Source organism: Tyto alba, unplaced genomic scaffold, assembly GCF_018691265.1.
Source record: "Tyto alba isolate M040663 unplaced genomic scaffold, T.alba_DEE_v4.0 Super-Scaffold_10, whole genome shotgun sequence".
NCBI lineage: Eukaryota > Metazoa > Chordata > Aves > Strigiformes > Tytonidae > Tyto > Tyto alba.
The window spans coordinates 19,034,760-19,057,912 of NW_024881262.1; the positions used below are offsets into that span (position 1 = coordinate 19,034,760).

A 23,153-nucleotide genomic window follows, 5' to 3' on the forward strand; every position below is an offset into this window, starting at 1 on the left:
CTTCCTCCTGCATGTACCATTTTGCACAGCAGAACTTCTCTGGTAAACCCAATCTGATGAGAAAAATTGAAACCTAGGTATTATGGAAAAGGACCTCCTCTATTGTTATTCATAGTTTTAACTTGACAAAACTCACCTTCAATGTTAAAGTCAGAAACAGATCTTTTCAGCAAAGTCATTAGTTCTCCCATTATTTTTAGCAGTACTTGAACAAGCTAGACATACTATTTTTTGAAATAGTTAAGAAAATGGTAGTTTTTTAAAAGCTAAATCTAGTAATAAATAGCATTGCTTGATTCTACACCTAGAATCCCTAGTGGAAATTAATGATGGATCCATAAAGAAGGTTTTGGGTTTGAACACACTGTCCTTGGAGAGAAAATGAATAAACATTTCAGAAAACTTACAAAAAACCCAATTTAGACTTCAGATTTAAAAACTTTAGAGTAAACTCTGTCTAGAACAACATGCCTGTCTAAGATGATACCAATGTTAGCAACCAGTTTTAATTGGGAAACCTTTCTGAAGGAGACTTGTTAATGTACTAGTATTTTAATCTTGCATTGGGCACTTCATACTTGAAAAAACTGGTCTACTTGACTCCAAGAATACTTCCTGTATCAGATTAGAAAAAAAATTAATTAAAACAAGAAGCAATGCAAGTCATTCACATAGCATACAAACAAGATGGAGTAATAAGATTATTAAAGCCTTACATTAAAGCAAGTGTTATAGGGTAGAATGCAGGCAGCCATTAAAAACTACAGAAGCAGCAGTATGTTTACACTTATTTGCCATTATGTGGTTTCTTTCCAAGTCATTTCCCTTCACTGTGGAACTCTACAGCATTTGGAAATAAACAAGTTGTATGAAGGACTATTCTGACAGAAGTGTTAAAAATAACAGTTTCCAGTTATGAAACAGACATGACCGCTCTCTACACTAAGTCTCATCGGTAACAAAAATATCCCACTGGCTAGGTTCTAAGGTGTTAACCAATACATATGATCTTGCACGCAATTTATGGAAGCATTTCCAAGTCACCATGAAAGAATGAGCCCAAATTTATTTCAGAAGAAAACTTTAAATCCTCTTAACAGTCCTTTACTCCAGCTTTAAGTGTAGGTGTTACTAACTGTAACACCTAAAAGTGTTGTTTGTGGTTTCTTTTTTATAGCAACACAAATACACTACATATTTAGAATGAAAGAGCTACTTGCATTTTATTATAATACGATACATTACTAACTTCTCTTCAGAAAAAGTCTTCCTCTTTTAAGCATGCTAACATCCCAATGATGGCCAACTTAACAGCAAGTGACAGCTGTCCCCTGCTTACTAGCTGTTTCACTGGATGTACATCCTTTTGCTTACTGCAAATTGCACTATGGACTTTAGCAGTCCGTACCTCCCGGCCAACAGATAAAAGGAACAAATCCTGCTGAACCCATGCTAAACACCTCAGCAGCACTCTTGATATATTTGTCTATTAAGGTTAAGAAGCCTGAAAAATAAAGCATGATGTTCTCATGGAGCAGTTTTATCATGCTGTCAGTTTAACCAGTAAAAACATGTGCAACCATTAAATAAGCTCTGTGCAGTAGCTTAAAATAGTTTCACATGCCAGCACAAACAACAGTTTGCTAACAGAGCAAACAATAGCCAGAGCTGGCTGATTAAGTAGCATGTATATGTCAAAAACTAGAGTCTCTTCTCAATTGCACAACCTGAATGTGTTTTCTGTATTTGCGTCAAGCCCGTTCAAAAGTCTACAAAAAGTAGAAGGAAAAAAAAAAAGACTAATTAGCTGTCTAGCAGTATAAAAGGCAGGTTGTTCCATGTAAATTCAGCACAGAACTAACACGTTTGCTTTGTTTTGAATCTCAACGTAATTATCAACTTTGTTTTAAAACACCAGACCTTACTCGGAAGGCCTGTGTGGGGTACTTAGTCCCTCTTAGTAAGGGGAAAGAAATTAGTTCAGGCTTCTGAAAGCCTTTCATGAACTCAAACCCTTATGAACACAAATCTGTAGCCTTTGACATACTATTTGTTACTCACTTTGGTCACTCTTTGATTCTGCTCCATTCCATAAGCACAATGCCACAGAAACATAAACAAGCAAACATTTAACTATGGAAAGAGTAGCACTGAAGACAGGAGGACCTTCTCCCCCACCCCCCCCCCCCACCCCCCCCAGTTATGTATATGTAACAAATTCAGAACTGACTCATCTCAACTTTTAGTTTCATACACATCATCTCGGACGAGGAAGGGTGGAAAAGGGAGGAGAAGTAGTGGGGAGGCCCATGCAGGAATGAGGAACAGGAAAAATGCAATCCACTTTAACAGAGCCAATCCCTTTCCAAGATTTATATATATAGTTTGTAGGAAGTAACAGATGTACTGTAGAAAACGCTTTCTACTACTTCTCCAATCAAGTATATTAAACTATTAAAGCTAGAGTCTATCCTCTAAACTAGAGTTTAGAGAGTTGCCTTACAAACTACGATCAAGCGTAATTTGATACACAAAAGGATAAACTGGTGATTTCATTTAACACCGAAGTACGATTTTTAAACGCTAAACTCAGTATTCACGGTAGAGTTAGTCTCCCCACATCTTCAGGACTGTCACGAAACGAACTGTTGAGCCATATGCCCCCTCCCCTTTCCAGAAGTATTCTCCAAACGCTTGTTTAATTACCTAGACTTTCCACGATTTCCGGGGGGGTGGCGGTGCTCCCCCCATTCACGTGCGTGCCGTAGGCAAGCGCTTACATACCCTACGTGCGGGAAAACACCCCTCCGGGCGCGGCCAGGGGATGGAGGAGCTCCCCCCCACACACACGCACACCCCGGGCAGCAACCGCCATGGCCCGGACCGGGGGCTCCGACGGGGATTTTTAGTGAAGCCTCCCGACTGCCGCCCCCTCCCCGGTAAAGCCCGCCGCTCGCTCCCCTCCGACGTGGCGGACCCGGCAGCCCGCCGCTGCCGTGCGGCGAGAAGGAAGGGGAAGCCCAAGGAGCGGGGAACGGCCGGCGCAGCGAGCCCAAAGGCGCGGCGCTACCCCCCGCGGCGCGGCTCGCTTCCCCGCCGCCGGCCCGGCGAGCCCAGGGGGCCGGGCAGGGGCGGCGGTGAGCCCGCCGGCCCCGGGGCCGCCCTCCCTCTCCCCCGCCGCCCGCACTCACAGGATGCCGGAGCAGGAGGTGCACACGAAGCTGCCCACCGTCATGTCGGTGTAGGTGGGGCCGCGCTGGTCGCAGTCGAAGCACTTGCGGTTGGGCGGGAGGCTGCTCATCTCCCGCAGCAGCTTCAGGTGCTTCTCCTCCTGCTTCCGCTTGGCGCTCGCGGCCATGGCCCCGCCGGCGAGGGGACGGGCCGGCACGGCGCCGGGCCCCGCTCACACCCCGGCGGCGGCGGCGCTCCGGGGCCCGGCCGGCGAGAGAGGGGGCCGGGGCGGGGGAAGGGGGGCGGGGGAGGAAGTGGCGGGGAGGGGAACCGGCGCCCGCCGAGAAGCCGGGGCGGGAGCGCGGTCACCGCTTGACGCCGGCCGATAGCACCGCGAGAGAGGGCGGGCGGCGGCGGCGCCAGGCCCGGGGCGGCTGAATGACGAGCCCGGGCGGAACCTGCGCGACACCTTTATGAGATCAGAGGAGATGGCGGAGCGGCGGAGCCGAACGCGCTCGCCGCCGGCAGCGCCCCCTCTCGCGCGGGAGGACGCACTCCCCCCGCGCCGCGACCCCCGGCCCCGGGAAGGCGCCTGCGGCGGGGCCGTGTCACCTGGCGTGACCCGACGGGGTGGGGGGCTTTCCCCGAGGAGCCGGAGAGAACAGCGAGGGAGGGGACACACGCACACGGAGTCCTGTGGAGAATCCGAACGGAAAAAGTTCATCGCAATGTTCGGTTCGCTTTTCCTCAGGGAGGAGAGGGTCGCCCCTCCAGCGGCGCCCCCGGGGTGCGCGCGAGGCGCGGCCGTTGGGGGCGGCGGCCGCCGGTCTCCTCACGCCCCTCAGCCCCACGCCGTGAGGGCGGGCTCGGGCCGGCTGGCGGCGGCGGGGGGAAGCCTGAGCCATAACACAACAAACGCTCACCTCGCCCCCCCCAAACTGCCCTCGCCTCCCCAAAGTCTGAACATTCAGTCACGGGGGGTCGTGCGAAGCGGGGAGCGCTCTCCAGCGAGGGCTGCCCGGGGCTCCCCGCCGGCTGCGGTGCCTCGCCGGGGCTCGGTGAGAACGGCCACAAAGCAGCGGGGGTTGTCAGGAGAACATTGTCAGGAGTCTATCTTTTTTTTTTTTTTTTTGGTGTTGCGGAGAGGGAAAGTGCTCATTTTGCCCTTGGGAATTTGGCTGTCGGTGCCCGACTGGACACTTTCCTCATCAAAGGAAACAAAACAGCAGTCATGTATATCTGCTGATATCCTTGAGAAACTCGTGGCTCCGGCTTGAACTCAAATCTGTCGCTGATCTACAAAATACGCGTTTGTTCTTTACAAATATGCCTAAAGGAATATTTTTCCACAGAGTGCAAAATACTTAAAAAAAAAAAAAAAAATCAATGTACTTTATAATTTGGTGACTCAATTTGCAAAACTTCCTGGTAACACTGTGTGTGATTAAAATCTTTTAAGGGTAAATTATTCCCACTGCTGTGTGTTTAGGGTCAAGTTTTGCACTTCTGACGTCAGTATGTATGTTAGCACTAGCTTTTGCAGGAGCAAGATCTGATCCGCTGTATTTTCCTCATAGTTTTAGTTTAAAAAAATCTAGGACTAGGTGTTCAGCATCAGTAATTTGGCATTCCTCCTCTGATTTCTCTGGATGTGCTGATTTTCATGAGCTGATCAACCAGTCCTAAGTCTTAAACCCAGAGTATAATACACTGATCTCAAATTTTTCTAATATGGAAGGCAGGAGCTGTTCATAGTGAAAAATAAACATCACCAAATCATTAAATCATCACAAATGCTTAAATAGCATTCTTAAAAGTAAACATGAAATATTTCTAGTCTTACAAGGACCAAATTCTCAAGCCTTCCTCTAATTTTTCACTTTTCTCTCAAATGCTGATGTTCTTGTTATTCAGAAGGTTTCAGATTTTTGCCTTCTACAAAACATGCTAACATTGGATGTGTGCCCATGACCTAAATGACCTCAAGTAGATGACCTAAATTTAAGAAAAAAAAAAGTTTAAAGGTTAAAAAACAAGGTTTTTTTTCCTGGAAAATACTTTAGAGAGCAATGATTGGCCACAACATCTGCTACATATGGTTGGTTTTTGTTTCAGTGAGAGTCAAAGGTGCTTTGTAACTGAGGTGGGAATGTCCAACTTCAACTACTTGTGTCGAGAATGTACTTACATGAATATCACATAGGAACAGTTGTTAATAAAAATGATACCGTTGTCATTGAAGCTGTCATTGTCGTTAAGAGGTGGAACTGCGCTCCCAGTGAAGATCCTAGTACTGTTTAAATCAACCACAGCGTTCTGTATGAGTCTTATGTATTTCACGTTACACGTAGATCAGGCTCTAGTTTGTTTTATGAAGAAACAGTTCTGATGTTATTCATGGTCAGCACCAAGGCTGGCTTATGTTAGTGGCTTTATTGACATTAATTTGGTTTAGAAATCGCTTTTTAAAAATATGAGACCTCTCCATTCTATATCTTATAAAGCTGATTTAGCTCAGGAACCTACATAATGAAACTTCAGAGTTGTGAGGATACATCTTTTTGCAAATATCTGTAAGATCTGTGGGATTTGGGTTCTTCTAGAGACTGTGAGCACATCTGCTCCAAATCTTGGTTTCCAACAATCCAGCATCTACATAGTACCATCTTGCTTCCCATAGGAACCAGTTGTTTGAGAAATACAGCTACCTATGTATAAATGTATGTGTTACACTGTTGACATATATAGGACTGAAAACTGGCTACATTAACTTCCAGCCCTGTTTCACCTCCCTGAAAGCGATAATGTAACTTGTTCAGCTTTTCCACTCCCTATTTTTCCATTTTTTGCTGCTCACACCTAGCACTGATTTCCTCAAAGCAGACGGCTTGTGTTTTCTCTAAATTACTAAGGGGAAAAAATCCTCAAATAATACATGTGAATAAAAAATACTCTTCACTTTTACTCTTTGGTTTTCTTTTTCCTGATATTTTTTTTTTCTGTTTCTCTACCCTATGATCTGAATTTCCTTTCCTACAGCCGCTCTGTCCAAATTTGTTCTTCATTCCCTCCTCCTAATGACCAGTCTTTTGTGGTTGGAAATATACTGGCCAGCTGTTTATTCCAAAAGTGCTTAACCCCAGCTGCCACCTGCTACAGCTTTTAGCATTAAAATTAATTTCTTAACAAGAAGTAAAACAATGATTTCTTATGCTTGCAACATTTCTCTTTACATAAAAAAACAGAATTTAAAAGTTAACCCAGTCATGTCAGAAAGATACTGCTTCAGTAAGACCTTAAATATGGGCTAATAGGGTATAAATTATAATGTACAAGTACATGATCTAGGGGATTTATTGTCAGGACCAAAAGAAACAAGAGTCTAAGAATGTACATTTGAGAGATGAATAAGACTTTCTCCGTTTGTCACTAGGATTGAGGTCAATAATATCCATTTTAAAGCAATTAACCTAGCAGGCTAAGTGACATGAAAATTATCATGCTGAAAGACTAATGGGCTATTAAATCCATCTTGCTTCACCACTGATGAGCATACAAAATTAATCCTGGGATTAGGTATGTTGGATCTGTGGTCAACTGCTACTGCAATATCTGTCCATGAAGGGTTTCCTGAAAATGCTAAGAAAGAGCACAGCAAGTGTATCTGGCAAGAACGTTCAGTGATATGTTATCCTAAAGATTCAGTCAGATTAGCGTATCTGTGCCTGGCCTTATTTAAGCAGTAGATTTTTGTTAATGAATAGATGCATTTTAGCAAGAGATCAAAACAAGAGAAGTCATAGTAATGTTTATGAAAATAGTTATTGATTGTTGACAGTTATTTAAATCTAGAAAATTTAACTGCAGGAAATGGTCAGACAAATATGATTGAATTACAAAATTGTTTTTATTTGAAATGCCATTTCCCTTTGATGTTGCCCACCCACTGCTATGACATTAACATGGTAGCAAAGGTAAATGATCAGTAGTCCTGCTCATAGGAGACAGACCTCACAATACAAAGGCACAGTCACATCAGCTTGTTTTTTTTTTTGTAATGCACAAGTTAGAGGTCTTTGTTTGTTTTAAACGCCATGTTTTATTAGTGTGACATACACCTAGTTCATTTTGAGCAATGTAGGGTAGGAAGCGATTTTCAACCACCACAGCAATGAAAGGCTAAGATTCAAAGCAGCCATGCTGTCTTGCTGGCTCTGAGAATGACATGGAGGGGGTTGAAGGTATGGGGTGAGACACACAAAAAGAGTGGGAAGTATCAAAAAGACCAAAAAAACATAGACAGAATAAAGCAATTGTTTTTTTAGACTCCTCTCTCAACAGTTTATGACCTATCAATTGTATCTTTATTGGTAGAACTGCTTTTACAGTTTCCAAGTGAGGTAGATTGAAGTTGTGTAGAGCCAGGTATCAGGCATTAATGCCAAGGCACATACTCTCCTTGCTACAAAGTAAACTACAATTTTCCTATTAATCTAAACAAACCAGATGGGTTTTAAGAAGAGGACCACAAAGGTGTAGAATGCCTTTCCAAAGTTAACACAACAGATCAACATCAGAGGTTGTTAAAAAGCCTTAAATATCTTTCCTCTTATCTTGATGTTCTGCTCTTGGTGACACTTGCTAAGAATGAAGGTTCCATTGTAAACGATAATTTAGATGAGCTTCTTGCCAGCATTAATTTTTCTAAATTATTTGAGTGGAAATTCTGAATTTAAATTAATTGAATTAGTGACACAATAAAGTTAGTGTTTTTAAAAATATCGTTCCTTTTGTCTGAATAAAATCTTTTACCTTGTAGCTCAGTTGAATCTACTTGAAGTTTTTCAATGGGAAGGACTGAGATTTCCTGGATGGACTCTCATGTAGCACTGGTTATCCTATACACCTCCCTCTCTTCAGTTTTTCAGGTTAGCTAAACTATTAACATCTCTCTCATGGAAATACATACTCTCCTTAGGCTTTCTTCATCTTTTTTTTTTTTTTAACCTCATGAAACTAAAAAAAAAAAAAAAAAAAGTACATCAATTGATAAGACTTAAAAAATAGATTCTCTTATTTGATTTTAGCTGTTTAGAAAGCTGTTCAGAAGACTGAGCAGCTTCCATGTTACTTAAATTGTGCATATAGTTGTTAACTAAACACTGTGCTCTCCTGGATGGACTAGAACTACTAGGGAACCTTGTGAGCCTGTCTTGCCAAAGATTACAATTGTTTTACTGTTTTAAGATTTACAAGTTCCTTCAGGCACAGTGCTCAATGAAGAATGGATTTGATTTTTTTTTTTCCAGTGGGGGATTTTTGAGTGCAGGATTGTCCCACCTCATAGTGTAATCCAGTCTAGTTCAACAGGGGGTTTTCACATCCAGGGAGGACATTTCAGCAGATTGACTTGTTCCAAAGTTACAAGAATTTTTCATTTTTTTAATTTTAGTGAGAAATTTTGATAGCTGAGGAGCCATTATTTTCTTCCTGCTTTCTAGCTTGGTCTGTGATGTTGAAAGGTTATCAATATTTCAACCTTGCCCTTTTATTTGACACAGTTCTTGAATTTCCATCATGCCTTAAGTGTACTAGATCATATTCCAGTTTGTAATCACAGACTAGGTAGTGGAAAGAACATGCCTATATACAGTTGCAGTGAAGGCAAAACATCTGCCATAGGAATATCCTGTATGCGAGGTGAACGCGTTTTATTTTTAAAATCATCTTCACAGTATCTTTATTTTTTAGGGTGTGTACCAATGCTTTTGTTACTGATTTAGACTTGTATAGGTTTATCATTATCCCATAAGATCCTGTAGTTGAATGTTGCTTTATAAACTGTACCACAAATCACAGGACTTTTTGTAAAATGATTTGTTTCATGCATCCTTTCAGAGGACAGCGGAACCCTTTGAACTGAAAAGGGAGTATACTCGTATTTGATCCTATAAACAGCAATAGAAAAATAATGTAAGCCATATCATATTTTATATTTGCTGCAACTGCCCATGGGAATCTTGGCAATACGCACGGCAGCCTAGAGCCTATAGGTAGAAGAGAGAGGTTGTGGAATTGATATGAATAAAGTGAGAAGGAAGCAAACAAATGACCTTAGGAGACAAAGAGCTGAAAGATAGACCTCGATGGTAGACAGACAGTTCATCTGTGTCTAACTTTTGGTTCTAAATTAGAAGAGGGAGAGACAGAAACTAAACCGGTATCTAAGACACCAACAATTTCTGTAGTATTTGGCTACATAAAGTACTAAACCAGGAAATGCTCTCCCAGCTCTCTGAACAGGAACAACTTAATTTTCACATTAAAGTTTATATAACGTAACTTATTTCTTGACCTATGAATGAGATTTGTATTTAAAGCCCAGTGTATTTTCAAGTTCAATTCTTCAGTACCTTTTCCACTCATTGACGAGCATGTCCTGCCTCTTTTCTGTAAAACTCCCATGGGAATGAAAAGAGGCCTTTGTTCCTTTCCACTAATGAATCTAAATTATTGATTAGTCAGTCTAATTTGTGGAAAATACTACTGGTTAGTGCCTTCTTGGAACTGCCTTAGATTTGGCAAAAAGAATTACAGGTAATTTGACAAGCATCTTCAGTGAGGGAAATACTGAAAGAGAGAGGAGAAGTAATGTTTTCAACTGGTGTTTTTTAATTTGCCCACACTTTATAAAACTCATGTATTCTCCTTCAGACTTGCATAAAATTTTAATTGTTTTAATAAACATCACTTGAGGGCTGATTTGGGGAACACTGTAGTAGAATTAACTCTTCGGAGCAGGCATCCTTCAGTGCTTGTGTTAATCTTGAAGCAGTGGTTTCAACTGCAATTCTACACAGAGAAAACAGGTCCAAAACTTTCTAATTCTCTAAGTCAGCCTGAATATATAAAGAATGAAAAACGTCAAAAAGAAAGGAAAAAGTGGGATGAGTCTAAGATGCCAAGACAAGCCACAAAATATCTATCATGCACTCCATTATCTGAAACACTGAGATGGTAAATCAGTGACTCCAGTATAGCAGTCTTTGGATCTTGCCTGATAAATAGTTTTGTACAATGCACCGAACAAATCAGTGACTATAGCAAGTAGAATAATTAAAAATCATGGAAACATCCATTTGGATTCAAAGTGGGATGAAAAAGAACTGTATCTTAGAATAAAGCAATGGAGACAGACATAACAAAACACAGAAATTTGGGAAACAGAGCTTTTAGATATCAGATATTCAAACAGAAGAATAAAAAAAATAAGCTATGTAATGTTAATATAGGAAAATTTCTTCAGTCACCCTGTTTCTGAAAGAAAATATTTTAGCAGTCGACTACAAATGGAAACCTGATCCTTCAAGTTTATTGTAATGTTTCTCATTGCTGTAATTTAAAAATCTGAGATATGGTCACCAAGATTTTTTCCATGAATCCCTGAGAATCTGTCTTGTCCAAACTGTAGACAGAAGGGCTTTATGACTGGTAGTATTAACAGGTTAAAAGTAAGTGCGCTATCAAGATGCACAACAAACACAAAATCACCTGGAGAACGTAGCACAAGCTAGTGCAGTTGCAGTGAATAGATATGGATAATCCCTCGTAGCTGCAAGTATCCTCCGTAAGGGAGATTCTCTGCAGGAGAAGCATAATCTCAATCCTTATATGGGAATAATACTGTTAAAACTAATAACACTTTAGCCCTTTCTCTCTATGCCGTTTAGTTTGGAAGTAAAAGGACAAATCCTCAAATTGTTTAGAATAATTAATTTAACAAGAAGTGAATCCCTGTACAGCAAGAGCACCTGCAGTTTCTTGCCTTGAACTGACTGTTTTCAACATCACGAGCCATAGCTGTAGATACAGTTTAAAAAAATACACCGAGATTTCTTTCAAGAATGCATTCTCTGGTTAAGTGGCAATGACAGGCATGTCTCTTTGAAACAATGTGTGTGAATTTCAACTGAGAATGAAGATCTTGAAAGTATTTGCCAATTAGAAAAACTCTTTTGTAACCAACAGGAAAAAGAGAAATGCTCATCAGCATGTAACTTAACCAAAACCATTTGACATGAAAAAGAAGCTTTCTTCATGACATGACAGAAATATTTAATATTTACTGGTTACATGCCTAAATAAATTAAATTTAAAAAACAAAACAAAACCCCAAACAAAATAAAACAAAACAAAATGAAAAACAAACAAACAAAAAAACAGAAACAAATTAACAATTAAGGCATGGTAGGCATAGCAATATTTCACATAGTGTGTTTTGGCAACTGGAAAAGAATAAATGTCCAGAACATTACTGCAGCCTGACTAGAACAAAATCTTGTTTTGTTTTGTTTTTTTTTTGTTTTTCAGTTTGGTTTGTGGACAAGGGAGTTAATGGAAGAGAATGAATAAATACTCTGAAATAGCACAGTGAATGAAAAATTTGGGATTATGTCTGCTCACAGCAATACCCTCATTATTAAAGAGCAGCATCTTACTGACAGAAACATGGCAATTTGAGAAAAATAACCTCCAATGTGCAAGAGATTTTTAAACAAATTAAACAAACTAAAAGAAGTTCCTCCAGACTACCACAGATTAGGAGAATTGGCAGGGATATGGAACCTGACAGTGTCACAAATATGGAAACAAAAGTATTTCAGAAACTATTAGGTAAGCACAGTATTTACTACAATTTAGGACTTTTATTTAAGTCTCCTGTAATTGCTACAGTTTGCTACACTGTTAGTATAACTTACTTAGAGCTCTCTAAGTTTACCCTGACTTCCCTAAATTATCAAGATCCACTTTATGAATATACAGGGGATTTTACATCCCACCCCTCTTTGTGTGGGGCTGTTTCAGACCTCAGTACTTTACTGCCTCGGGTCCAGCTTTCCCACTTTTCAGGTTCAGTGTATTCATATCCAGCTTATAAATATTGTTCTGGTGCCAGAACCACCCCTCAGCTTATTTTTCCCTCCCCGCACGCACCTCTGTGCGCACAGATAACCGCCCAACCGAAATGTTGGCACAGGCAGGCAGGCGATGGAGGAGGCGTGTGTGTGCCCGGCTGGGCAATTAGCTACCAGCTGCCACTCCGCGCCGCACCACGGGCTCTAGGTGCAGACCACAACTTTGGTAATTCAGTTAGGATTATGAGTGCAATCATCCAAAAATAAAACAATTTAAGCAAAGTAATGATCAACAGAGAAAGGTTTGATAGTGACGAATGAAGTTTTCATTGTTACTAACCTAGACATTTGCCAGGATAAACTCGTTTTAGACTCCTACTCCCCATCGCTGATAGAGATCACTGCACAAACCCACCTGTCAAAGGGTTTAATTATTTCTATTTCATCCTCATTATAAACTGATTATAACAGTCAATGAATTTTCAGAGTATTGCCCACAGTCTCAGCTTTGCTCCGAAGTGCTGTGCATTTTCTTTCTTTGCTAGAGCCTCTTAGCACTTCCAGGCAATGGCCACACTTGCCCTTGGTCCTCTCTACAGCCAGTTCCATCCCCTGTATAATGAAATCCAAATGACCATTTGGCAGTGTGAACTCTCTGGAATGACATCTTCACGTTAAAAGGATGTATCATTATGCTTCAAAAATTGAAATTATGTTGAAGTATGAAAAGCATTCCTTGCAGTTTTTAAAAAGAATCTGGTAAGAGTCAGATAATTCAGGAGTGGATTCTGTCACTAGCTGCCAAACCAGGAAAATTTTGAAGCTTATTCCAAATTTTACCATACATCGTCATCATCATTAAATAAATAAATAAACAAATAAATAAAAATAATCTAGTCCCTGCTGGTTTTGGTTACTAGGAAATCATGAGTATAGTGCTCCAGTTAAGAAAAAATGTTCAGACTTGTTATTTTTAAATTGCCTATTTTTATCTCTCACAAGGTATCGAGATCAACCAAAGTCAATGTGATCCATAATCATCTCCTAAACACTTGATCTTACAGCCAAGCTCACAGCAGTTCATTGAAATAACCAATTAAGAACTGGCAAGTTCAACAAGAATCTGTCAAATAAATAAACCATGAAATAAATTACCCACCTCTGAAACCTGGCAAGAATCGACAGTTTTGCCACTGGTCTAGATTTCCATGAACTTCAGCAGCCTGCCTGCTGTTCGTGCACCACAGACTGAGTCAAAGAAATTATCACTAACCTTATTTTGACATCATGCATGAAGTCACAGGACACAGAGCATCAGTGCAGATTCCCAGCAGCTGGGAGAAAAATATGCAATGCCATGGGTCTTGAAGTGAAACTATACGGGTGTGTGTATCTAAGGTAGGTTCATCCTAAAGTAATAAAAGCAGTAACAGAAGCAATAATGATTTGCCATGTAGTGATCTCCTAAATGCCAATATGTATGTCTTTTTTTTTTTTTTTTCCCCCCCTCCAAAGTGTTGTCTTATTCCCTCGCCTAAGTGCTAGCCACAGCCTACGGAAAGAGACAAATAAACTGGCATCGACAAACCACAGTTATCTAAATATGTGTGAATCATGAAACTAGAATCTGTTGCCATAAGTGAAGGACTATGGCTAACTACTGTCTCTCTCTATGGAAACAACTCACATTAAATAGTGTTAAATAGCTTCTTTGAAGCTGGATATCAAAACATTCTTTCAGAACTTTTTTTTTGCAAGCACACATGTTTTTAAGAGTTAGAAATGCTACATAAAAATTTGCCAAGTAATTTGAATGACCACTGAGAATACCATTTTTTAATAGACACACCTATGATGCAATTAATTCTGGTTGCCCATATAAAGTACCAAAATTAGTACTTTAAAAAAAAATTCTGCTTTCAGGACAAAGAGTATTACACTACAAATGTCAGATAGTGATTAATCTAAAATAAGTTACTCAAGTTATAAAAACAAATGTTGCTCTGATTTATATACACATCCTAGCCTATTAGGGAAGACACAGGACTGCAGAGCTGCTGAGATGCCCTATAAAATGGAACCCTCAAGCATCTTTGAAACTCAATGAAATGTTCATCTCATTGGAACTAAATGCAAAATTCTCTTAACATCAGTAAAATCAGATTTATTCTGATAAAGAACACTGGCATAAGAACATGTGAGCACAATTAGCAATGAATACTTGCAGAGGTAAGGCATAATTTTTAACCTCCATATCAGAACCGTGAGGTGCAGTAATTGTCCCCATCTGCAGCAACAGGAACAAAAGATCTAATGCTTCCAAATTGGAGCTCAATCTGTTTAGGAAAAGAACCATATGACATAGTTATGATGGTAATGGATTGTCTTGATGATCCAGGAGTTCCCCGACAGTCATACAATACATGCGCTGTAGTAATTCAGATAACATATCTGAACATAAAACTGGAAGTTCAAGAGCATAGTCACAAGCATAGCTGCCACAGACTGGCAAAAACATTAAACTTATTACACAAAAGTAGAAAAGTATGATAATGTTTACCTTCTCCCTAGAGCTACCCATTTCCCAAAGAAGACCAGCCCAAGTTTTCAGGTGCACCATGAAGAGCTGCATTGCAGTACGCCCTGTGACTTAAAGAATCACTGACAGCCTCCAACGCTGATTCTGTCACACAGATCAACCGCATATCCACTGTGCAACTTTGCACTACAACAGTGGCTATTTACTGACCAACTGGTGACCATTTTATATTCCTCATTTACCAACAATTTCTTAGACAAGCTGAAATGGTAAACACACAAAATTAGTGCTAAAAACTAGATCAGTGGAATCAATTTGAAAAGATAAAATCAATCTGTCCTTAGATGTTTGCTGCTCTATACTAAATGCATCTCTTAATATTAAACTTCAAAGCCTAGATGTAAAAGAAACCAAATAGTTTAGAGCCTGTTTAAAGTTTGCCACAGCATTCAGTAAAGTTAAGGACAAGAAAAAGTAGGGCTCTTCTAATGTTTCTGTACTGCATCATCCCTCTCCTCCTGCCCTGCAAAAAAGAATGACAACACATCTTTTGATGTTTTGAATTCTTCATGGCTTTTTATAGCAACATAACACCAGAGCAGCTTATTTAAATTTTTGATTTATCATAAAAAACAAGAGTTTCGTATAAGAAATTTTAAAAGCTTCAACTTTTCAACAGCAATTTCAAACTCTGAATTAACATGGAGATAACTGTAAAGTGACTGTATTTTAGTCTCCTGCCTTTAAGTCACAGCAACAATTAACACAAGAATTATTCCTGGACTTTTGGTTTTGGGTTTGTTTTTTTTTTTGTTTTTAAAGAAAAAAGTACAACCAACTATCTGGTTATTGTTACCAGAAGCAGCTGCAGTTCAAAACAGGGAGATAATATAGAGTGTTCAGTCACATTACTGAACACCTCGAGACACAGGAGCAAAAGCACATACTGAGAACAGAAGTAACTTAATAAAAGGCCATGAAAGCATATTAGGAAGTTTTTCTCCAATTACCTAGCTGGGACCAGTACAGTAGAACTTCTCTTACCTTTCTCAAAACAAAATCACTTTTAAAACCCTTTCAATAAAAAGACAAAGGATCTAGATGACAGAAACAGAGTAACCTAAGACTATGCACACACTGAATTTATTTAACATTTGGAGTAAAACCAAGTCTAGACCAAAATCAATAGCAAAAATACCATTGCTTTTAACAGATTAATGACTAGCAGCCTATTTATTTAATAATTCGACTTATATCTGTGTCTAAGTATATTAGCATACTTATGCAATTTAATACAAAGATCAAGAAGGAAAAGAAAGTTAAAAAAAGGGTTAGCATATAGCACTCTACTTTTGTCAAAACATAGCTGTTATTATACACTTGACACCATATTTTAAATTAGTGTATAAATATTGTTATTTGTGTTCTGGTTTACCAATTATAATTTTCACTTAAAAATCCTTGATTATGAGATGAGGTTTGAATGAGTTAAAGGAAGGATAAATGCAAATACAGTAACAGAAAAACTTGCATCAGATAAGGTTAAAAGGTAGCATACAGAAAAGCATAATCAAAGTTGATTCTTGAGATGATGTTAACCTGCTCCAAAACTCCCTAATGCTAAGGAACATATTTTCTACTGCTGAGTAAGTTCATAAATATAATATTCATAACAATAATCAGTGAGTTGTTCAATGGGTTGCAAGAATAAACCGTCCTGATTACTTTCTGTCAATTATTGACAGACTGCTTGATCTACTGTCTTCTCAGAAAGATAAATGCGATTTAAGAAGGGAACAACCACTGGGAAATGTAAATGCACTTGTACACAGCACCTGGGTCAGAAACAATGTGAGTAGCTTACAAAAGTACTGTTTAGACAACAAAACTACCATGAAATTTCACAACCTATGTGAAATAGTAGAAGAAAAGCTGCCCTTTTCACCAGATTTTGTAGATACTAATTTCTGTAAGTCTAACCAATCTTCAAACACCACTTAGATATTGTTTATGACTACTGATTGGGGGGGGGGGGTGGGGGGGGGTGGGTAAGTTATTAATCTGAAGTATGTAAATGATCCCACTACTAAAACAATAAATCCTTAAATATATGTTTGAGTGCCAGAAATTAAAGCACAGATACCATATAAAATGCTTTCTGACCTTTGGAAGGTTGAAAATAGGACGTGTTTTCTTATAAAAACTCCCCTTTCACTCACACTTCTATAAAAACCCAGTCCTTTCTTTCCATGTCCTCAAACTGTCTTTCCATCTGAGCTCAAGGCATTCCATACAGGTACTACACAATAAGTTGATTTATCTTGCATTACTCAGTTTTTTTCCAGCATAATATTCAGTAATCCACTTCTAGGACTTATGCCCATATTCCAAACTGTGAAGCTATAGTAAGCACATCTTAAATATTCTCTTAAGGTAAACTGCCAGAAAATTGCTTTTCCCTCTCTCGAAATACATAAATACGTACATTAAAAAATAGTAGATAGATTAAACTTCAGATATTAAAAAACCCACTTTGACTATTGTCCTTTTAAAATAGGTAAAGGTAAGAGAAATACCTCATCTGGAAACTAAAAATAGCATGAGTAATTTCTATCCTCTTTTCAGATTTTGCTATTATTCCCCTGGAATATAGTGACCTTGTTGGCTTTCCTTATATAAGCAATAATAGATTGCCTAGCTGGAATTTTCATTTAACACAAGAAATTTTATGCATATTTTATGCTAGACTGATCTTTCTGCTCTCCTTTTTATATTCAAGCTTTCACACACGTAATCCCCCATGCCAGAACACAGAAGGTTTCGCTGCTACCCAGCCACACAAGTGTTTTGTACACTCTTAAGACGCAGGTCACACCAAATACTGAAGACACACACGAACTGCAGACAGCAGTTCTTTTGCTTGAATACATTAATAGATCTGTTTCCATCGAGCAGACTGGAGTCAGAGCTCCTCCTCAGGCCGCGCCGCTGTACCCCAGGCCTGCCCAGCCGCTGTGGCTGCAGCCCAGGCCTTTGGCTGCCAGGTGCCCCTCACGCAAAGCCCCACCAGGGCCGAAGGCAAAGGAGGCAGGTTGTTCCAGACAGGAACAGCAAACCTGCCTGAACAGCCACCTGCACACTTTTTTTTTTTTTCCCTGATCAGTGAAGACACATTCACCTGTTGTCTTTTTTTACAACCAGGGCTCACTTCTTTAACCACTGTTCTACATTCTGCTTCTTCCTTTCTTCCTCAGAGGGCTCAGTCCCAGTTTGTAACAGACTCTCACTCAATTTTAAAGGCAGTTATTCCAAAAGAGGCACAGTCCTCATGCATCTGCTGTCATCTGGTACACATACTGAGTTTCTATGACATTTAACAGGCACATCGCTCATCCTAAGCGCCCTTCCACTTACTAGGAGTGACATTAGAACAGCTACAGATGGTGCAAACAAAACAAACACAGATTTCACTGAATCCAACAGTCACAGAACCACTTAAATTAAGATGCCAAAAGACAGGAGAAAAATTAAGTACCTGGACTAAGCAGGAGAAGTATCAAGAAGAGAAAAATGAAGAAAATGAAACAATAAGGCTGTAGCTTATCTTATAGCCTATCCTTAAATGATGTTCTCCAATTTCTTTAGGTTCAGGCCTTCATGATCCTTATTTTAATTTATTTCTAGTTTTGCAATAGAGAAATTTTTACCAATTTTAAAATTAAAAATACATGCTCCTTCAGTGTGATCCAACAATAGAAACCAATGTGTTCAGCAAACAAAATCTTTATGAAAGCAGTAAGACCTCAAAAGTGCCATTTGCACTTTTTTTTTTTTTTTAATTGGATCACCAAGTGTCAGTATCATTGACATCACATTTGATGCTTTTAAAAGGTCAAGAACAAATGAATCCAGGTGCAATCCAAAGACCTGTGTTGCATATGTACTCAACTCATTAACAATACCCTCAAAACACTCTCCAAGGAAGTATTCATGAAAACTTTTTCTATAGCATGAGATTTTGTCACACATTATTAAACATCATTAAAAGTGGTCTCCTGTGACGTATGGAAAAACTTCTCAACCACAAGGCAAAATTTCCAAATAAGGGTAATTTTGTTATGTTTAGGAAAATGAGCATATATTAAACATTGTGCAAAAGGAAAAGACTTTATTTATTTTAATACCATATTCGATTTGAAAGTTTCAAGCACTGAATATCAGAAAACCAAACTGAATGTTGCTTTCCTAAATACATCTATATTCAGCATGGAAGCCACTAATTCTTCAGAGAAAACAGAAATGTCTTTTTATCATCTAGTTACTGCTGATAGCCTTTTCAGCTGCCAATCCTTGTTTGGGTTTTGAGTAATCCCAAGGTCTCCTGTTCTCTGTATACCCATACAGCTTCCGCAGTGCCACACGGGCAGCTTCTTCCTCTGCAGCAAACAGCGTTTCACCGGGACCTTCAGCTATAATCTTCTTATCACTTGGGGGAAAAAAAATAAAATTAAAACTATTTTCATCGTGAAATCCTGAGCACTACTGTGTATCATGAATAAGGGCTGCTAGACATTTCTTTCCTCCAATGTCTATGAACACTGGAGGTAATTTCTATATACACACCAATGTAAACATTTCCGTTGGTCTTTCCGGCAAAGATAAGTATTTGCATATTCAGCAGTGGAAATTCAAATCAGAAATGTGTCCGTTTCCTGGAAGAGCACTATTCTGTTCATTTAGATACCTAACATCTCACTGATTCTTTACAGTGCTCAGTCTGTTAGCTGTGTTAAGAATATGCAAATTAGTTACTCTGGTTAGCTTAAAGAAAGAAGTGAAATGTTTCTGTCTTTTCTCCTCCCCTAGCAAGAAAGCATTATAAAACTTCTTCAAGAAGATTCACAGAGAAGTTCTCTGTTATGATGTATGTACTTAGCTCTGTTTATGCAACATCTATGGGTACTCAATAGGAACAGTTTGTGAAGGGACACCAGGGATTCCAGAAGAAAAATAAGCAAAGTTCCTTTCTCTTATATAAGATAATAAATCTTAGAAGGCATATAAACCAAAACATGATAAATCAGAACAAGTTAAGGCAACCTCCCCATGCGTTTATCTGCAGCTCATTTAGCAAAGCAACAGTGATGGGGGTTTTGGTGGAGGAAGGTCCTGTCCTGCTCCAGAGGAGCAATGTTACCTCTGGGCAAGCACTGACCACACCTGAGACAAGTGCACCAGAGGTGAATGGCACTTCCCAAGTCTTACCTGGATACACACTCCTTTTGCCTAGTTTACAGTGCCCATGATTTGAAAACTAAAAACCTTCTCTGGAAGAGAAAATAAATCTCTCTTCAGTCCCACATTCTTTGATGTCTGTGTCTCTCTACCCTTCCCTAAGCTCTGGATGATAGAGTTGTGGTCCCTCCAAAGCCATTCGGTTATGCTATTTGCAAAGTTCCTCTGTCAGGTCACCCAGAACATACACCCACACTCTTTCCTGTGCCTGATTTAGACTTTGAAGCGCTTTAGTCAGAGACTGTCTTTTTATGCATCGTTACAGCAAGCTATGGAACATGCTTAAATGGCTGATTTTACACGGAAGTCGCTGTAACGTTTCTTTCCTGTACTAACTTGACCAAAGAGCAGGAGTAGAAAAGTAAAAGATCATCTTCACTCCTCCCCACCTTAAACCCATTTCACTTTAAATTAATATTGTACTAACCAGTACAACCCAACAAAATACAGTGGTAGAACCGTGCTGACGCCCAACTGCCTGGTAATTCTTGGTTCTGGAGAAGAGATATTCCTCTTGGTCAGTTCTTCCACTAGTAAGCCCATAGGATTTACAACTTCCCACATCTCAAACAGGTCTTTTCCAATCAGCTGGGGAATAAAAAAGTCCTAAACGAGAACATTTAGAAGTTAGAATTAATGGGAAAGGTAATGAAGGCTCTAGCTTCTGGTGTCTCCTAATTAAATGACAATATGAAGAGGCTTTAATACAGTTGACAATAAATTGTTGAAACAAATGATAAAACTGGCTCAGTGCTCCGTCACAGCTGGGCACCGCTACCCAGCACGGCCACGCTCGGCAGCTCTGCTTCTGACGCACCCACTGACAGAGGATGGCAAAGCCAGGCCCAAGGTGGGAACAGCACCGGCCCGAGAGAGGAGCTGTAACGACGCTTGCGCACAGCTCTGAGCTTCCAAGCAAGAAGTTGTGTGCATCAGAAGAGTTCTGCAAGCATGTTGAAGGGAACGTGCAAACCCACAGGACATTGACCTGTTCGGATCACTCTCCTGCCTGTTAACCACTGCTTACTCTTACAGAGACCTCCCAATGGTTTTAACACATATTTCTCCATTGCAAAATTAGAAATAAGTGAAAAGGATGGCCGAAAGGACAGTAGCTGCTAAAACTACTTTGTTACGCTGCATTTTAATTGAACATTTTTGTATTAAATGTTTTCAGGTGCTTGCACATCTATATTCAAAACCTATGAAGGCAGTCTCCACTTTATATAAAATGGGATTTTTTAAAATTAAAGATATTTGTGACCTTACACAGAATAATTTCATTATTTGATACTAAAGTGCATGGAATATAATGCTTTCCTTTAGCAAGTGTCAGCAAACACTAAAATATCACCACTATAAACTAGAGGAATATGATTTTATGTAACTGTGCTTCTTAAAGAAAAAAAAGAACCGACAAATCCAAACCCCGCCAAAACCCCACCCGACCCCCACCACCAACCAAAAGACTTCATTGTTAAATTGTCTTGTTACAGGCACTGTCAAACTTCTACCAATCTCCCTGGATCTCTGGCCATCAAGGTACAAGACAGTATTTCATTTTACCTTTTTTTTTCCTGTAACTGCCAATGTTATTGTTGAGTACAAAAAATACAGATGATAAATAATGACTTACCCTGACAAAGATCCCCGTTTTCTCAGGCCCGCTGCTATCGAGCAAGGCTCCTATTACAGCAAAGAATGTCCTCTGGAGCACATCTGGTGGGACAGGAAACTCTTTGCAAAGCGTCAGATCCTGTATAGACAGGTTTTGAGCCACATAAGAAACAAGTTCCTGACTAGTAAGAAAATCAACAAGTGCTCCTATCCCCTTTGCAGGTAAATCTGGGTAGGCACCTTCAAAGCACTGCGTCAGGTAAGAACGTGAAAAAGACATCCCTTGTTCAGCAAGTTTACTGTTATCTTGTAGATTCAGAGCAACCGCTTCTTTGTCTAGGCCAAGTTCTCGGCGTTTCGCCTCTTCACTTTCAATATAACAAGAATTAACAAATGCAGTCTTGAGAATATCCAAAGAAAAATTTTCCTGTAGCCGGTGGCTAAAAGCTTGTATCTCTGCATGGTAATCCCAGTTGGGCTTCTCTGATCTACAGACATGGAAAACAAATTTAGAAACAGAACAAGAAGTTACCTGTACTGCAAGCATCACGCCTTTGAGATGATCGAAAGGAAATTAAAAACGGAATTGTTTGCGAAGATCAAAACCAGCGTTTAAAAGCCCTCGTGTCAAACACTATAGGCTTGCCTGCCACAGGACGGGCCCCTGACACGTCCAAAAGCGGAGCCAGGCTGACCCGCGGAGCTAAAAACGTTTTGCTTTATGCCCATTTCTCAGCCTGTTGCACTCCCCTCCCCGAGCCCCGCTGTGCGTGTGTGTGTGTGTGTGTGCGTGTGTGCGCTCCCCCCTCCGCCGCCCGCTCCTGACGGCCGGGCCAGGCCGGGCCGGGCCTCACCGCCGCTGCGGCGGCGCCAACAGCCGCTGCTGCTCCAAGTAGGCGCGGAGCCACCGCTTCTTCTCGCGGTGGGGCGCGGGCCGGGGCGCGGGCCGGGGCGCGGTGCTGGGCGCGGTGCTGAGCGCGGCGCGGGGCGCGGGCCCGGCCCACAGCCGCCGCGACCCCCGCAGGAGCAGGCGGGCGGCCATGGCGGCGGGCGCAGGCGCGGTCCGGGCGCTGCCCGGCCCCGCGAGTTCCGGCGGAAGCTGCGGGATGGGGGCGGCCCCGCGTCCCGGGTCGGGAGGCGGCAGCTGCTGCGAAGCCTCGGGGAGAGCCGCGTCTTCACTTACGAGCTCGCAGCTCCTCCGGTTGCAGCGAGTCCTAGAGTGGCGTCACCCGCGGGACGGGGGCGCAGGACGCGGGGCCCCGCCGCCCCTCGGTGTCCGCCCGTGGCACAGGGCGGCGGGAGCCGCGGGACGAGGCCTCCACCAGGCACCGTTTGTCGGGTCCCCACTTCGGGTGTCATTTCCACCCGCAGAACAAAGTCTGATTCTGTGCCTTTAAAAGCAGCTTCACTTTCCCCCTGTTACTAATACAACTCTGTAAAGCCTCTACTAGCTCTAACCCTCATTTGCATCATCAGAGTTCATATGCTACACCTTTAGCTTAGAAGTCATAGTACAAAAGTCTTGAAAATACAGGAAATGTGCAAAGCAGGCCCTTCGCATTGTTGTTCACTAAAAGACAAAGGCTTTTGACGTCGATGGTGAGAAAAGGTGCCCA

The 23,153-nt window shown here is 40.8% G+C and overlaps 3 protein-coding genes across 11 annotated transcripts in view; 1 reads left to right on the forward strand and 2 right to left on the reverse strand.

The window, feature by feature from the left end:
* AGFG1 (ArfGAP with FG repeats 1) overlaps nt 1-3,615 on the reverse strand; it is a 35,410-nt gene extending 31,795 nt beyond the window's left edge. For 4 of the 9 annotated variants that reach the window (XM_042793466.1, XM_042793458.1, XM_042793439.1 and 1 more), the window contains exon 1: nt 3,192-3,613. In XM_042793466.1, the coding sequence (XP_042649400.1) occupies nt 3,192-3,358 (167 nt within the window). In that variant the 5' untranslated portion in view covers nt 3,359-3,613. Of the gene's footprint in view, nt 1-3,191 lie in introns of all 9 variants that reach the window. The other 5 variants (XM_042793475.1, XM_042793483.1, XM_042793449.1 and 2 more) reach the window with 4 other exon arrangements.
* Nucleotides 3,616-3,644: 29 nt separating this feature from the next.
* LOC122153489 (WAS/WASL-interacting protein family member 2-like) lies at nt 3,645-23,153 on the forward strand. Its single transcript, XM_042793499.1, has 2 exons — nt 3,645-4,258; nt 22,675-23,153. Exons 1-2 carry the CDS (start codon nt 3,645-3,647, stop codon nt 22,961-22,963), a joined length of 903 nt encoding a protein of 300 aa, XP_042649433.1. The 3' UTR covers nt 22,964-23,153.
* Nucleotides 18,774-22,756, reverse strand: MRPL44 (mitochondrial ribosomal protein L44). Its single transcript, XM_033005373.2, has 4 exons — nt 22,392-22,756; nt 21,557-22,025; nt 20,348-20,526; nt 18,774-19,111 (listed from the first exon to the last, which is right to left on the reverse strand). The coding sequence occupies exons 1-4, from the start codon at nt 22,577-22,579 to the stop codon at nt 18,940-18,942; spliced, it is 1,008 nt and encodes a 335-aa protein (XP_032861264.2). The 5' UTR covers nt 22,580-22,756; the 3' UTR covers nt 18,774-18,939.

What these genes read in the sequence shown, in the direction of transcription:
- MRPL44 (XM_033005373.2), bottom strand. Translation starts at nt 22,579, where the DNA reads ATGGCCGCCCGCCTGCTCCTGCGGGGGTCGCGGCGGCTGTGGGCCGGG. An exon ending in AAACGGGGATCTTTGTCAGG is followed by an intron (nt 20,527 to 21,556) that starts GTAAGTCATTAT and finishes GTTCTCGTTTAG; the next exon opens with GACTTTTTTATTCCCCAGCT. An exon ending in TATTTTGTTGGGTTGTACTG is followed by an intron (nt 19,112 to 20,347) that starts GTTAGTACAATA and finishes TTTTCCCCCAAG; the next exon opens with TGATAAGAAGATTATAGCTG.
- LOC122153489 (XM_042793499.1), top strand. Translation starts at nt 3,645, where the DNA reads ATGAGATCAGAGGAGATGGCGGAGCGGCGGAGCCGAACGCGCTCGCCG. An exon ending in GCCACAAAGCAGCGGGGGTT is followed by an intron (nt 4,259 to 22,674) that starts GTCAGGAGAACA and finishes CCGGGTCGGGAG; the next exon opens with GCGGCAGCTGCTGCGAAGCC.